Below are 11,790 nucleotides of genomic sequence, written 5' to 3'. Positions count from 1 at the left end.
GCTATTTTCGAGATTTCGTCGGGGCACAGAAAATCGAGGATTTCACGGAATCCAAAAATTTTTTCGCAGAACTATTTCAAATAACAAGTACATTCGTTTTAGCGAAAAAAAAAATTGGGGGTTAGGTGCACTTTAAGGGATAAGAGAATCAAAGTGTAGATTTTGCTCATAGCGGCAAAAATAACCACATATTCCTAATTTATCTCTAATAATAGTCAACAGACAATAGGCTGTTGAATAAAGGTCCTAAACAATGCGTTTGTTTTTAATCTAGGTCAAAACGCTGGTCAGAACATTTTTTCGCCTATAATTGCCTTGCTGGCATTTAAAATGTTACCCTTTACTGCTGGCTGGCTACTTGGCTAATTGCAATTTTTCTAGCTCGGTATTCAAAATTTTCATTATGTCTGGCTGGGAGTTTATGAAATAAAGTCGATCTTGCTAGCAGTGAAGAGCGGATATTTTTTCCCCAGGAAAGTTGCTTATTAATGGTAATTGACGTGGGAGCACAGAATCAGTGCTTGGGAAGTCACATATTAAATTTCCAGTTAAAGTGTCGTTGGGTACTCCTGTATATTAGTAAACATAAGCATATGGTCCGCCTTCTTGTTCAATTGTATCGAGGTAAGGAACCGAAAATAATCGTTATGCTTATGTTTGTGCTTATGTGATAGTGAATACCAGCCTCACTAACTATGATATACGCTCTTGAACATACTCGTGTTGTTCAAAGGCAAGTCGCAATCTCGTCTTCGAGGCCACGATCCATTTGGTCAGCCGCTAGAAAGAGGAACCAGCGGACGCTGGGAACAATATTGGTCCCAGGCTTTTGAAAGTAATGAGACAGAACATTCTCGTCCCCATAGCCCTTTTCGCTTCTCCTAGCCGGCACGTCCTTGGCACGAGAAACGAAGGGCTCTGGGGACATGTAGAATTTTTTTGATTGGCTGTTTGAAAACAAAAAAATCTTGAACGGAAGTTAAAACGTTTGCGCGGATTGCTGTCGCGAAAATATGAAACAGCTGTGGTCAGCAATATTTAAAAATAGAGGACCATTAGACAGCTGATCTGCAAATCGTTTATCTTCACGGCCTGATCTCGCATCAAGGCATTTAAAAGTGAAACAACCAAAATAAACGATTCAGTTGTTCCATGCCAGGAGTCAAAAACAAAGGGCGATAACTGAAAAGTCAATGACTGTCGGTAAAAAAAAAAAAATTAGAGTCTTTCTTGTTCCATATCGCCCTTTCTGTTCTACACTGACAGAAACATTCTCCATTCTGATACCACTTAAGATCTGAGGCAAAAATTTCTCGAATCCTAGCTCGACGGCCGCCATTGACAATCCCAGAAACATTACGACTGCATACACGAAGACCGGAAATCCTAAAATCTCGGACTGGGAAATCCTTTGTCTCCAGAGCCCTTCGTTTCTCGTGCCAATGCCGCCTCAGCTAAGAGAAGCGAAAAGGGTTATGGGAACGAGAATGACGACATAAAACCATGACCGACAACAATTATTAAAGTTTACGCAACATAGATACACAAGTAGTCAACCAAATTATTGAAAACCGTCAAATGACTAAAATCACGCATGCACAATTGTTGGGACGTCACCAAGCACAATCTGACAAATAACATTACTTCTTACTGACAAACCATTTTACCACACTATATCCAAACTGACAAATGCAAAAGGCTAAGCTTTTAACTGGCAACCAATAAATGGCTTAAATTTGATGACTATGTCCTAATGCATATACCAGACTATCATTCAACAAAACATGTTGAGATTAGAATCTCACGGCAGCGTTGGTTATCGTAGACGTAATATCTGGAGTCATATTTTTGCTACGCAATGTTTCAAGGAAAAGAAATACGATAGATAATTGTAATTTGTACATTTCAACGCTGAAAAAAGCCATTTTGATGTTCAGCACAAATGTTAAGCTTTTAAACTGAACAATCAAATGAATTTTAATAACTGCTAGCTTCATAAAACAAAATAAATTAGTTTCCAAGTATAAGAAAATAAAGGGCTTAAATGTAATTTCCTATTTTGTGTTGAAGAAAATTTAATTGTCAATTTTGGCATACATTATATACATGTATCCCGAACTTAGAAATAATTTACTGAGATTTTCTTGGTTTTGAAAATGGTTATCTCCTATTTTGCTCCATCACACTTTGGTCTGCTGTAAGTTTGAATTTTCAGGAAATTTAAGAAACAGTGTCATTTTAATTTAAAGCACGAAAATTGGGAAAAGATTTCTGGCGCAACATAAATTGCGCGGCGTGATTTTTTTTTTTATCTGCGTGATTCGCGCGCACCCATAAGTCGTTTAAACGCGCTTAAAGCGGACTACATTTACCATCTATTAAGTTGCCTGGATTTCGTTTATATCATAACGTGAAAGGTGAGAATGACACTCTTTGTAGCATTAGATTGTATCAACACAGTCCTTTATTAACCGTGACAGCTTTCTTTCTTTTGTAATCTTTACACACTTTTTAAGAGCTGGAAAAACCTCGTGTAAACATACCCAACTACAAAATCAAACAAGGAAGGCTACAAAAAATCCTTTTTATTATGTTAATGACGATTCATTTAGGTGTTAAAAGCCTGACAAGCTCATAACGTCACCACTTTGGGTAAATAAAGGTTCTAAAAAAGACATCTTTCAATGCTTCTGAGAGCGATACGGTACACTTGGATGTAATAAGGGTTTTGTTGCAGATAGCTGGCACTTCTACGGAGAACATTATTAGAGGCAGTCTCAGGAATGTTTGGTTACTAAGTAGGCAGCAATTGATTTAGCTTTGATGCGACTCATTGACCTTAGCCACGACAAGAAATTGATGAATTCCGCCTGTTTACACAGTGCTGAATACCGGGCTAATTCATACCTCGCCGTCTCGACGCACTTCACTTGCACTTCACTGCGTTTTGAGTAAGGTAACAAGACGAATATCGTGCTGTAAAGATGAGCACGTCTGCGTTTATGAACGTAACTTCAACGCTATGGATCCCTCCCTCGACTTCCACAACAAATGCTTACTCAAGGAACGACACCGAGGAATTTTTCAGCAACAAAACAAATGGCACAACAAGCATTTGGAAAACACAGGACACTATGAACCCATTTCTCTTCGGGTTGATACTCCAATCTTCTATCATCCTTGTTGTGTTTGGAAACGCCTTAGTTCTGGCGGCACTATCGTGCTACAGAAATTGGACATCCGCGGATGTTCTGATATTCTCGCTTTCATTAGCTGACGTCTTGGACTCTATAGTCGCGCTGCAGCTTATAACGACTGTAAAATACTATATGGGAAAACACATGGCTAAATCTCTCTGCAATGCCTTCATCGGCTTGGTGTATACTTTTCGTGCAGCCTCGGCAACAACTGTTACCGTGATCGCGGTAGAGCGCGCTATCCTGTTGACACAACCTTTCAGACACCACACGTTAGTTACGCCTTCCCGTATAAAGAAATTCGTGCTTGGAATTTGGCTTTTTTCTGTGTTTTCAGCAATTTTACCGTTCATCGGCGTTGGCCATTCCGGGTTTAGGGACGGAGAGTGTTTTTCACAGCTCTACGACTTAGGCAAAGCATACGCTATTTACATCGAGGTCTTCGGCGCTCTTCAGTTGCTGGTGGTCCTAGCTTCTTATTTCGCAATCAAGCTGTCGGGAAAGATGTTTATTAGAAGACAGACAATGATGTCGGGGCATGATGGAAATAATCTACGAGGCAACCGAGAAAACGCACAAGTACCAGGCAATACGAGCGGAGTGCGAAATGTGAGGAAGCTGACTGTGATGATGGGAGTAGTAGTCTTGTTTTATTACATCAGCTGGTTGCCTTTCTTGGTAAGTCATACTTAACGATGGATCGAAAAATAATCGTTCTTGTCTAATAATAAATTCGTTTTTTAAGTTGACAGGTAATAAAATTAAAAACTGATCATTAAGCAGCTAGACAGCCGCAGGAATCTCATTGTCGAAGTTTTTGTCTTTGTGACAATTTTTTTCGGTTTTCCAAGCTTCTCAGCGAATCACAGCGTCAATTCTTACACGTGCATTGTAACAGCCTATGATTACATTGACTCCCGGCTATTGGCTTCTCCGCCTTCCCAGACGGACTGCGTTTTTAATAGACCAAGCAAATGCAAACTATATTAAAAACGTCAAAAAACCGTCAAGATCTTATCAGACAATGTTTCAGTTCCAGAAGAAGCGATGCACAAGCTGTTCGGGAAATAGAAATCATTTAGGCGGCTATCCAACTATAAAATATATGACGATTCCGAATTCGAATATGGTAAAGCAATTCTGTCTTTTCCAGAGAGGACTTATAGTTTTAAAATCTATTTTTGACATGCCTTAACAGAAAGTTTAAGACCCTGACGAGTCAAGAAAACTAATTTAAGTTTATGTATCATGCATAAGTTTATGCATCATCCGATCATACGAATTGATATAAGACTAAGTCACTTAATTACTCCTTGCAAAATCTTCAATTCAAAGCACTCCTATGTATGAGATTTTATTATATTTCTTCTACAAAAAGTAATGCCAGAAGATTTTAAAAGAAACTTGGCTTAATTCAACTGCAGTACTATGATTAAAATGTCTAATGTTTCGAAGAATTGCTAGCGCTCAAATAGGCACAAATGAATCTACAGTATATTGTTATCAAATTCTTGATAAAAGACGTTGCGTTTGTCGGTCAGCTAACTATCAATCAAATTGAACTGAACAATTACTTTTAATTGCGGCTCTGTCAATTAATTCGATTGCAATAACTTTGCAATTATGCGAAAGGTCATGAAAGTGCGAGTCGGACAGACGATTATCAAGTCACCTCTGAGACTACCTTGAATATTTACCCATATTAGCGTTCCGTATAGTTTTAAAACCTGTTTTTAAGCCTCTTACTCTTCAGCCGTTACATTACATATTTACAAATGACAGTTGACGGTATTTGAGTTCACCAGGCCTCTTCCATAAAGAACATCGTTGTTGTTCAAATTCATAAAATGAAATTTAGAGCCAGTGGTGAAAAGACGTTTTTCATTTAACTGCTACTAAAAATAGTGTATTTGCACTTTGCCCTACACTTTTCCCGCAGTCAGACCAGCATCATATAAACACCCCCCTATGCAGTTGAGTCTACAATCGTTGGATTTGCTCGGACAAATAACAAATGCACGAAATAAAAACCGACCAGTTGTGACTGTAGAAGTAATTTATTTTATTTCATAGCTCTCCGTAATTTGTCATCGATTACCTAGCTTGGGAAGTGTGTTTGCTTGAACGGGTGACCAGAGCCCGCGTCCTTCTTGACCAGCAGCCGGGAAACGCCTTTTCTTACCGCTGACCAAAAAGTACGTGGGCTCTGGGCTCTAGGTTGAGAACTATAGCACGTGCAATTTGACAACAAACTAACCTGACGTTAATCTTGCCTTCATCCCAGCTAAACAACATGTTTTGCCTGATCGTTGATCGGGAGCCAGCAAAAAAGGTTGTCGTCTTCACAAGTGTGATTTCTCTCCTTCATGCAGTGGTCAATCCACCGCTGTACGGCTGGATGAGCCAGCGGTACAGGCGAGGTTACCTCTTCGTGTTCAAATTGGCACTGAGCGTCTGTGGAGGCACTCGTCCTAACAGGAGATCCCTGAGTAAGTTTTTGCCACCTGTCTTACCACTCTCGTCTCCAGGCTTGCCTACCCCTCAATTTTCATTGAAGACCACCATAACGAAAAATGTTCATAATAACTCCACTTCCTGTCAGAATTTTACTTCCAAATTCCCTCTGTTAAAATCTGATGATATCTATAGGTGATGCAATTTAGCGGTTAACGGAAAAGAATGGATATTTTAACTTCTTCTACTCGTTACAGGCGTATCTCGTCGCTATTGCAATGGATCGAATCTTAAGCGACGAGCAACATCCACTGACATGACTGTTTACAACAGCAGGCTCTCTCTTCCTGTGGTGGACTTCACCTCTGTTGCGGACAGGAAAGGTCGGTATTAAAATTTGAGGGCTTTGCACGAGAAAAATACGATTTGTTTATGCTACTTAGTAAGAATAGTCCGAAGATCGATTATTTAAATTTTGAAGTCGGAAGTCGGAAGTCGGAAGTCGGAAGTCGGAACTCAGAAGTCGGAAGTCGGAGCTCAGAAGTCAGAAGCCGGAAGTCAGAAATCGGAAGTCAATAGTCCGAACTCAGAAGTTGGAAGTCGGAAGTCCCCGGAAGTCGGAACTCAGAAGTCGGAAGTCTCTCCGACTTTCGTATTGCTGCGTAATTATCCTTCTCAAGTCCTGTTGTAAAACCCTTCACATATAAATGAGCTAATTCCATGCAACTGTAAAAGGTGAATTTCGTTTTTGTTTGAAACGTGTTGCTCCAGGAATACAACCCGCGGCCCTTTCGATAGATCTTGAGCAAAAGAACTCTTGCCTACACATCAGAATCAGACGTTTCATATTCATGTAGTCGTCACGAGCACACAAAATGTTGCAAGTTGGTTTATAACCTTCAAGAACCGCCATGTTGGTTAGCAACGTACACAAGACAGGAATGTATATTTTCCATGACCAGGCTGGATATTCCTATTTTTCCTGCCAGCTTTCGCTGAAAATATCCTTGTCAGTGTATATTCTGGATTACAGAGTAGAGCATATATTTCAGTTAAAAAAAACGTTTAATTACCGCTATGTGACCGAGAATTGAACAATCAAATAGAACTGTATGGTGTCTCTATCGGGTTCAAATTGCGCACGAACTTTATCGTTTTACCTTAGCTAGTTTTGTTGAAAAAGTTAAGAACTTCCATACTGTTCAATGGTAAAACGAAATTCATTTAGAAATATTATTTGGTTTTATTGTCTTTTTTTCGATCAAAGCTTGTAAGAAAATCTCAGCCTTGGGGGGTGTCTCAAAAACTAAGACCTAAGACTTAAGATCTAAGACTTAAGATCTAAGACTTAAGACCCCCCTCCGAATCTCAAAAACCTAAGACCAACAGGAATCAGATCTTCTAATGCAAACAATTTTGGGCCACAAAAAGTACACATGTTTGGAATAATCTCTCTCTTATACATCTCTCTCCCACCGGCCAGTCAGTGCTCAACAACGCTAAAAAATCTTTTTGGCAAATTTTTTTTCTAATGTTTTTTCTAATCCTTTCTTTCGTTAGAAAGCAATCCAGATAACAAGGAATTGCCACACACGTTAGAAGGGAAAACAAACGAAGACATTGAAAACAATAACGAACCAGTTGAAGAACATGCGCATGACAAGGTGGAAACCACAGTCGAGGTTGATGAGATCGCGGGCGCAGATAACAAAAGCCCTGTCTACGCCGATGTGATTCAATTATTGGAAGCTATCCTTGAGAGATTAGAAGAATAGATAGAAGTGGATTTAAGAATTTAGTCGATCTAGCTGTAAAGTTAGCAAAATGGTGACCACGTGCTTTGCCCTCCTCTGGTATATCTTAAGGGAAAAGAAGTTTCAACTTACCTATGAGGGGGTCACTTATTCCAGCAAGTTTCAAAATTCCAACATTTTGTAGCAACTGCGATTAACCTTGGGGTGTATTTTTCAAAATTTTCATTTTAATAAGTATTTAAGTTGTATTTACCACAAAAATGTCAACTGTGATTAAGGCTGATATTGGAGAACATCACACTCAAAGTTTTCTGTGCAATCAGCTAAAATTCCACCAAAATCTCTGCAAAATGAATTAGAAGACGTTGATAATGCAACGCAAACTCTTGGTATCACAACAACTCATTTTAGCGCCTCTTTTTCAAAACGTGCCCCTCAATAAAGGTACCGTGTACCTTCAGAGTGAAAAAAGTTTAAATTTGTTTTTATCCGTAAAAATAAACTTTGAATTATGAGCTTTCAGACAAGACAAAGAAAATTCAAAATGTATAAATATTCGCCGAGAAAATGGACTCGGTCGTTTTTAACCGAAAGTAAATTAGTTATTGACTGAGAAAACTTTTTTTGTCACTGGATGCGGGGACACTTTGAAGAATAACAACTCAAAAAGAGATTTGTCTGATTTCAGTCAAATTTGGTCAGTTGAAAGGTTAACCTATCCCCCAAACAAGCATGTTGAGGAATTTGACAATTCTAAAAATTAGTTCGTTAGAGTCATTTCACCTCTCCGTAACGTTTTACCCCTGCTTTTTACAGAAAATATGAAAATGTTCTGTAGCTTTTGATTGGAATATAGGAAAAGCTCAACACGCCACTTTACCGCTTGGGTTCATGACCTCGAGAAGAAAAAAGGAAAATACAATTCCCAAAATATAAAAATCGTGTTGCATTGGAACTTAAAAAAAGATGATTTATACCTTCCAGTCAGACTTCGCGAAATATTCATTAATTCATTATTCGGAAAACCTGATGAAAGTTTTGAATAGCCAGATCAGTAAGCTTTAATCTGATATAGGGTTTAGGAAATCTGTGATTTAACTGCGAAGCTTTACTTCCGTTGGAGTGGAGACGCCCTATAGGTACACGGTAACCTTAAAAAAGTAATAATAAATTGACCCAATTTGAAAACTTGACTCTGTTCAATTTGTCTCTGTTCCAACAAGATCTTTTGTTTGTATAAACGTACCCTGTTGACCTATTCCTAAAACTTCTTCCTCTCATCTTACCATACTTGGCGCCCAGTGTACAGAGTTTGAACAGTTTTTTTTCGTTCGTATAGATCGTTTCCATGTGACGTCATCATTTTCTAAAAGCGAAAACTAAAGAGCCACCAAAGTTTTTATCCTCATCAGTTATAAGAGGGGGTAAATTTATCTGTTTACAATGTTGCAGCTCAATAGTGTGCTTCGTTTGAAAACCAGCGTATTTTGAATTTTAGAGCTATGGCAGTGCGTGACACAAAGCTACAATCGCATTTGTCGTAAAATATATACCTATCTCGTGATTTCTAGCTTTTTTTAGAAGTTAGATCATTTGGAAAAGTGCTTATGTAAATGCTTGTTTGGTCAGTACTGATAATCAGTCGCCTAGATAGCCAAAGTAAGTTCCAGATGTTTACACTATTTTCCGGCCGCCATCTTGGTGCACCACAGAGGTGCACCAACATGGCGTTTCCATACTGGGTTCTGTGAATTTCTGCGAAACATTTCGACAAACATATGCCGTCTGGGAAAACGCACAAACCTAAAACTTGGAGAAGTCTCTTCTCTATCTATTTCCTGTAAGGTCACAATTTCTTGACTTTATCCTCTTAATGGTTAATTTTCGATTTATTTTTTTATTGCGTGACAGTGAAAACGATCTATAGTGTTAATTCAAGTCCATTAGAGCAGATTTAACAGTTTTGGTTACAGAAGTACCTTCGTTTAAACGCAAAATGCTCTTACAACACCGAGATAAAAATATTAATTTAGTAAATTATTGATGGGCGAGCAAATTGTAATTAGTCTTAAGCGATTTTTTCCAAGGCACGAAAAGTCTGCCATAATCATAGTCACGTGCATACGTAAGCCATTGTAACACTATCTCAGTAGCTTCTCTGCACTTATATAGTAATTTTTAACAGAACTAGACCATCGTATTTAGGTTTCCATCAACAAAATGTCTTTTAAGTTTTGACTTAACGAAGCCATGCCCCTTTAATAATCGATGATACATCGTCTCAAAACGAATTATTTGGCGTTTTCAACAAGTTGATGACTTTGTATGGGCTCTACATCGGCTGGTTTTTCTTTAGATATGTGCTGCGTAATTGGGTCTATCTTGGGTTGAGATTTCAATGATATTAAATGTTTATCAATCTCTTCATTGGGCTTAACAGCTTCAATGTCCATCGTATGTTCTTTAATGTCACCCACTTCTTTCTCTTTCTCAAATGTTTCTAGTAGCGGCTGGATGGGATCTATGGGCTTGGGAGGAGGAATGGACACTCTTTTTTTCCCTTTCCTGTTGCGCTTAGCGGTATGTTGACTGTTCTTGTGTTTCAGGTTGCTGTGTGTCCTTGTCAATAACTTCTCCTTTCTCTTGAATTTTCTCACTTTCAAGTTAGTCTTCCAACTCCTCGACACAATTGTTACCCTCGGATGTGCCACAACATTCTCCCGCCTTCTGGCATACGTACTGATTATTTTTCTGCTTTTTACAAGGCGTAATTTCTTCCTGTTCCCACTCAGAGTAGGGACAAAATGCCTACTCGCAGCGTGACCAAAAGAAGACATTGCGTGACCGTGCGTTGCGTGACCATCCGTAACGTTAGCAACAGAGGCGTGACTTCTTTCCCACGCCGGCTCTTCTTGAAAATCAAGAGGAATCCGCGCCACGTCGGAAATCTCATCTATATCAGGAATTTTCTCGTTGCTACTCATGCTGCTCATTTCATTCGTAATTGGTTGCATCGAAGGTGGGTTGCCGACGTCGTCCATTTCATTATCGATTGATCCCATAGGCGTTGGCCACGCAGCCGAGATGGTATCGATCGCTGGAATCCTCGTTGGCCGAGAAAAACTGTTCGGAGGATCAAGCGAATACGTTGCTAAGTTTTGCAGTTTGTTTGTGGCGTTCTGAACGACAGTCACGTTATTAGTCACGACGTTGTCGTTAACGTCAGAAGAGGAATTTGTTCCTTTGGCGGGTGTATTGTTCACAGGGTCAGGAGTTTTCACGTTATCTTTCGTGGAGTTCGCGGACGCGTCTCCGCGCGCAGAGACACGAGCGGTGGGTGTGGTCGATGTAGGAATGGCCTGCACCGTTTCTAGGATACCACTACGGCGAGGAACGTGTTCCCTCACTTTTGCATCTAGGGGTAGAATTAGTGAAAAGTACCATTAGCAACAAGGCCTTAGTTGCTGGAAGGCTGGATAACGCTATCCACCGGCCAAATCGCTATCCAGTGGATAAATACTAAGCAAACAAACCACTCCATCCGCTGCATAGCGTTATACACCTTTCGAGCAACCCGGGCCAGGAATTACGCGATGTCTGCTCAAAATGAAATCCTTAAAACGTCGCTACTTTATCTCTGACTGACTGATTAACAACATATTACACGCTTTATTGCCAAGCAATAATACAAGCACATATTTGATTACTTTTGAACGTTATCGGTGAACCGCTCCATTGGGGACGAGTTATTTCAGATTTAAGTTACATGGAAACAATGTATTTTTTCAGTGCATGTTCCTGAGAGGTGATATATTACTAAGCACTTCATTAGTAACATTCATTTTGTTGACTGTGTTCTGTGCTAGATGCCTTGTTATTGAGCGAAATTGAAAACTATTGAGGTCTATCGATCAAGAGATTTCAAATTGTTTTTACAATATGTTCTGACAGATTTACGCCTAGCTTTGAAACCATGTCAAACAGTATTAACACAACACGTCTAAATCTCTCGTGTTTTGTCTACTTACGTAATTTGCTGTCAACATATTTCCCTCCTTCCTTGGAATGAACGCTGGAAGAGCACTGTTTGACAACAAAACGGATAAAACTAATAAATAACACCTTCAGGCGAAAAAGCATAACTGAAGGAAACGGGTAATAAATTCGGTATTTACCTCGACAGCCAAGTAGGTAGACAATACGAAAATGATCACCACCTTGGTAAACCTTTCAGTATTCATTATCCTCTGTCCTGGACGCTTTGGGAATCAAGACACTTGTTAAATCAAAGTAAAATAATTTCTTGAAATCTTATGACTATTTTTGGCCTGAGTGGAATTTAAAAAGATGTTACCTTTGAGAGCAACACTCTAGATATCGTAAGA

General features: G+C 39.3%; 2 protein-coding genes across 3 annotated transcripts; one reads left to right on the top strand and one right to left on the bottom strand.

Moving 5' to 3' along the window:
- Positions 1–2,753: 2,753 nt before the first annotated feature.
- Positions 2,754–8,598, top strand: LOC110053093 (glucose-dependent insulinotropic receptor-like). The gene is made up of 4 exons (XM_020759280.2): positions 2,754–3,875; positions 5,482–5,686; positions 5,909–6,034; positions 7,212–8,598. The coding sequence occupies exons 1-4, from the start codon at positions 2,985–2,987 to the stop codon at positions 7,424–7,426; spliced, it is 1,437 nt and encodes a 478-aa protein (XP_020614939.2). The 5' UTR covers positions 2,754–2,984; the 3' UTR covers positions 7,427–8,598.
- Positions 8,088–11,646, bottom strand: LOC110053083 (uncharacterized). 2 transcript variants are annotated; one of them, XM_089297231.1, is made up of 3 exons: positions 11,581–11,646; positions 11,434–11,488; positions 8,088–10,820 (listed from the first exon to the last, which is right to left on the bottom strand). In XM_089297231.1, exons 1-3 carry the CDS (start codon positions 11,644–11,646, stop codon positions 9,697–9,699), a joined length of 1,245 nt encoding a protein of 414 aa, XP_089153357.1. In that variant the 3' UTR covers positions 8,088–9,696. The 2 variants fall into 2 exon arrangements, with proteins under 2 accessions (XP_089153357.1, XP_020614930.2); XM_020759271.2 differs by lacking the exon at positions 11,581–11,646 and having other exon boundaries at positions 11,434–11,545.
- Between the last annotated feature and the right edge of the window lie 144 nt (positions 11,647–11,790).

This window comes from Orbicella faveolata, unplaced genomic scaffold (genome assembly GCF_042242905.1).
Source record: "Orbicella faveolata isolate gen_17 unplaced genomic scaffold, um_ofav_v1 contig_27, whole genome shotgun sequence".
Taxonomy (NCBI): domain Eukaryota; kingdom Metazoa; phylum Cnidaria; class Anthozoa; order Scleractinia; family Merulinidae; genus Orbicella; species Orbicella faveolata.
Note: the sequence above shows the minus strand (reverse complement) of the source record. Positions and strands in the feature narration are given on the sequence as shown.

Excerpts from the sequence above, each read along its gene's own strand:
- LOC110053093 (XM_020759280.2), top strand. The coding sequence starts at position 2,985 with ATGAGCACGTCTGCGTTTATGAACGTAACTTCAACGCTATGGATCCCT. Across the intron at positions 3,876-5,481 it reads TCAGCTGGTTGCCTTTCTTG|CTAAACAACATGTTTTGCCT; the intron begins GTAAGTCATACT and ends CCTTCATCCCAG. Across the intron at positions 6,035-7,211 it reads CTCTGTTGCGGACAGGAAAG|AAAGCAATCCAGATAACAAG; the intron begins GTCGGTATTAAA and ends TTCTTTCGTTAG.
- LOC110053083 (XM_089297231.1), bottom strand. The coding sequence starts at position 11,646 with ATGAATACTGAAAGGTTTACCAAGGTGGTGATCATTTTCGTATTGTCT. Across the intron at positions 11,489-11,580 it reads CTACCTACTTGGCTGTCGAG|TGCTCTTCCAGCGTTCATTC; the intron begins GTAAATACCGAA and ends GTTGTCAAACAG. Across the intron at positions 10,821-11,433 it reads ATATGTTGACAGCAAATTAC|ATGCAAAAGTGAGGGAACAC; the intron begins GTAAGTAGACAA and ends TTCTACCCCTAG.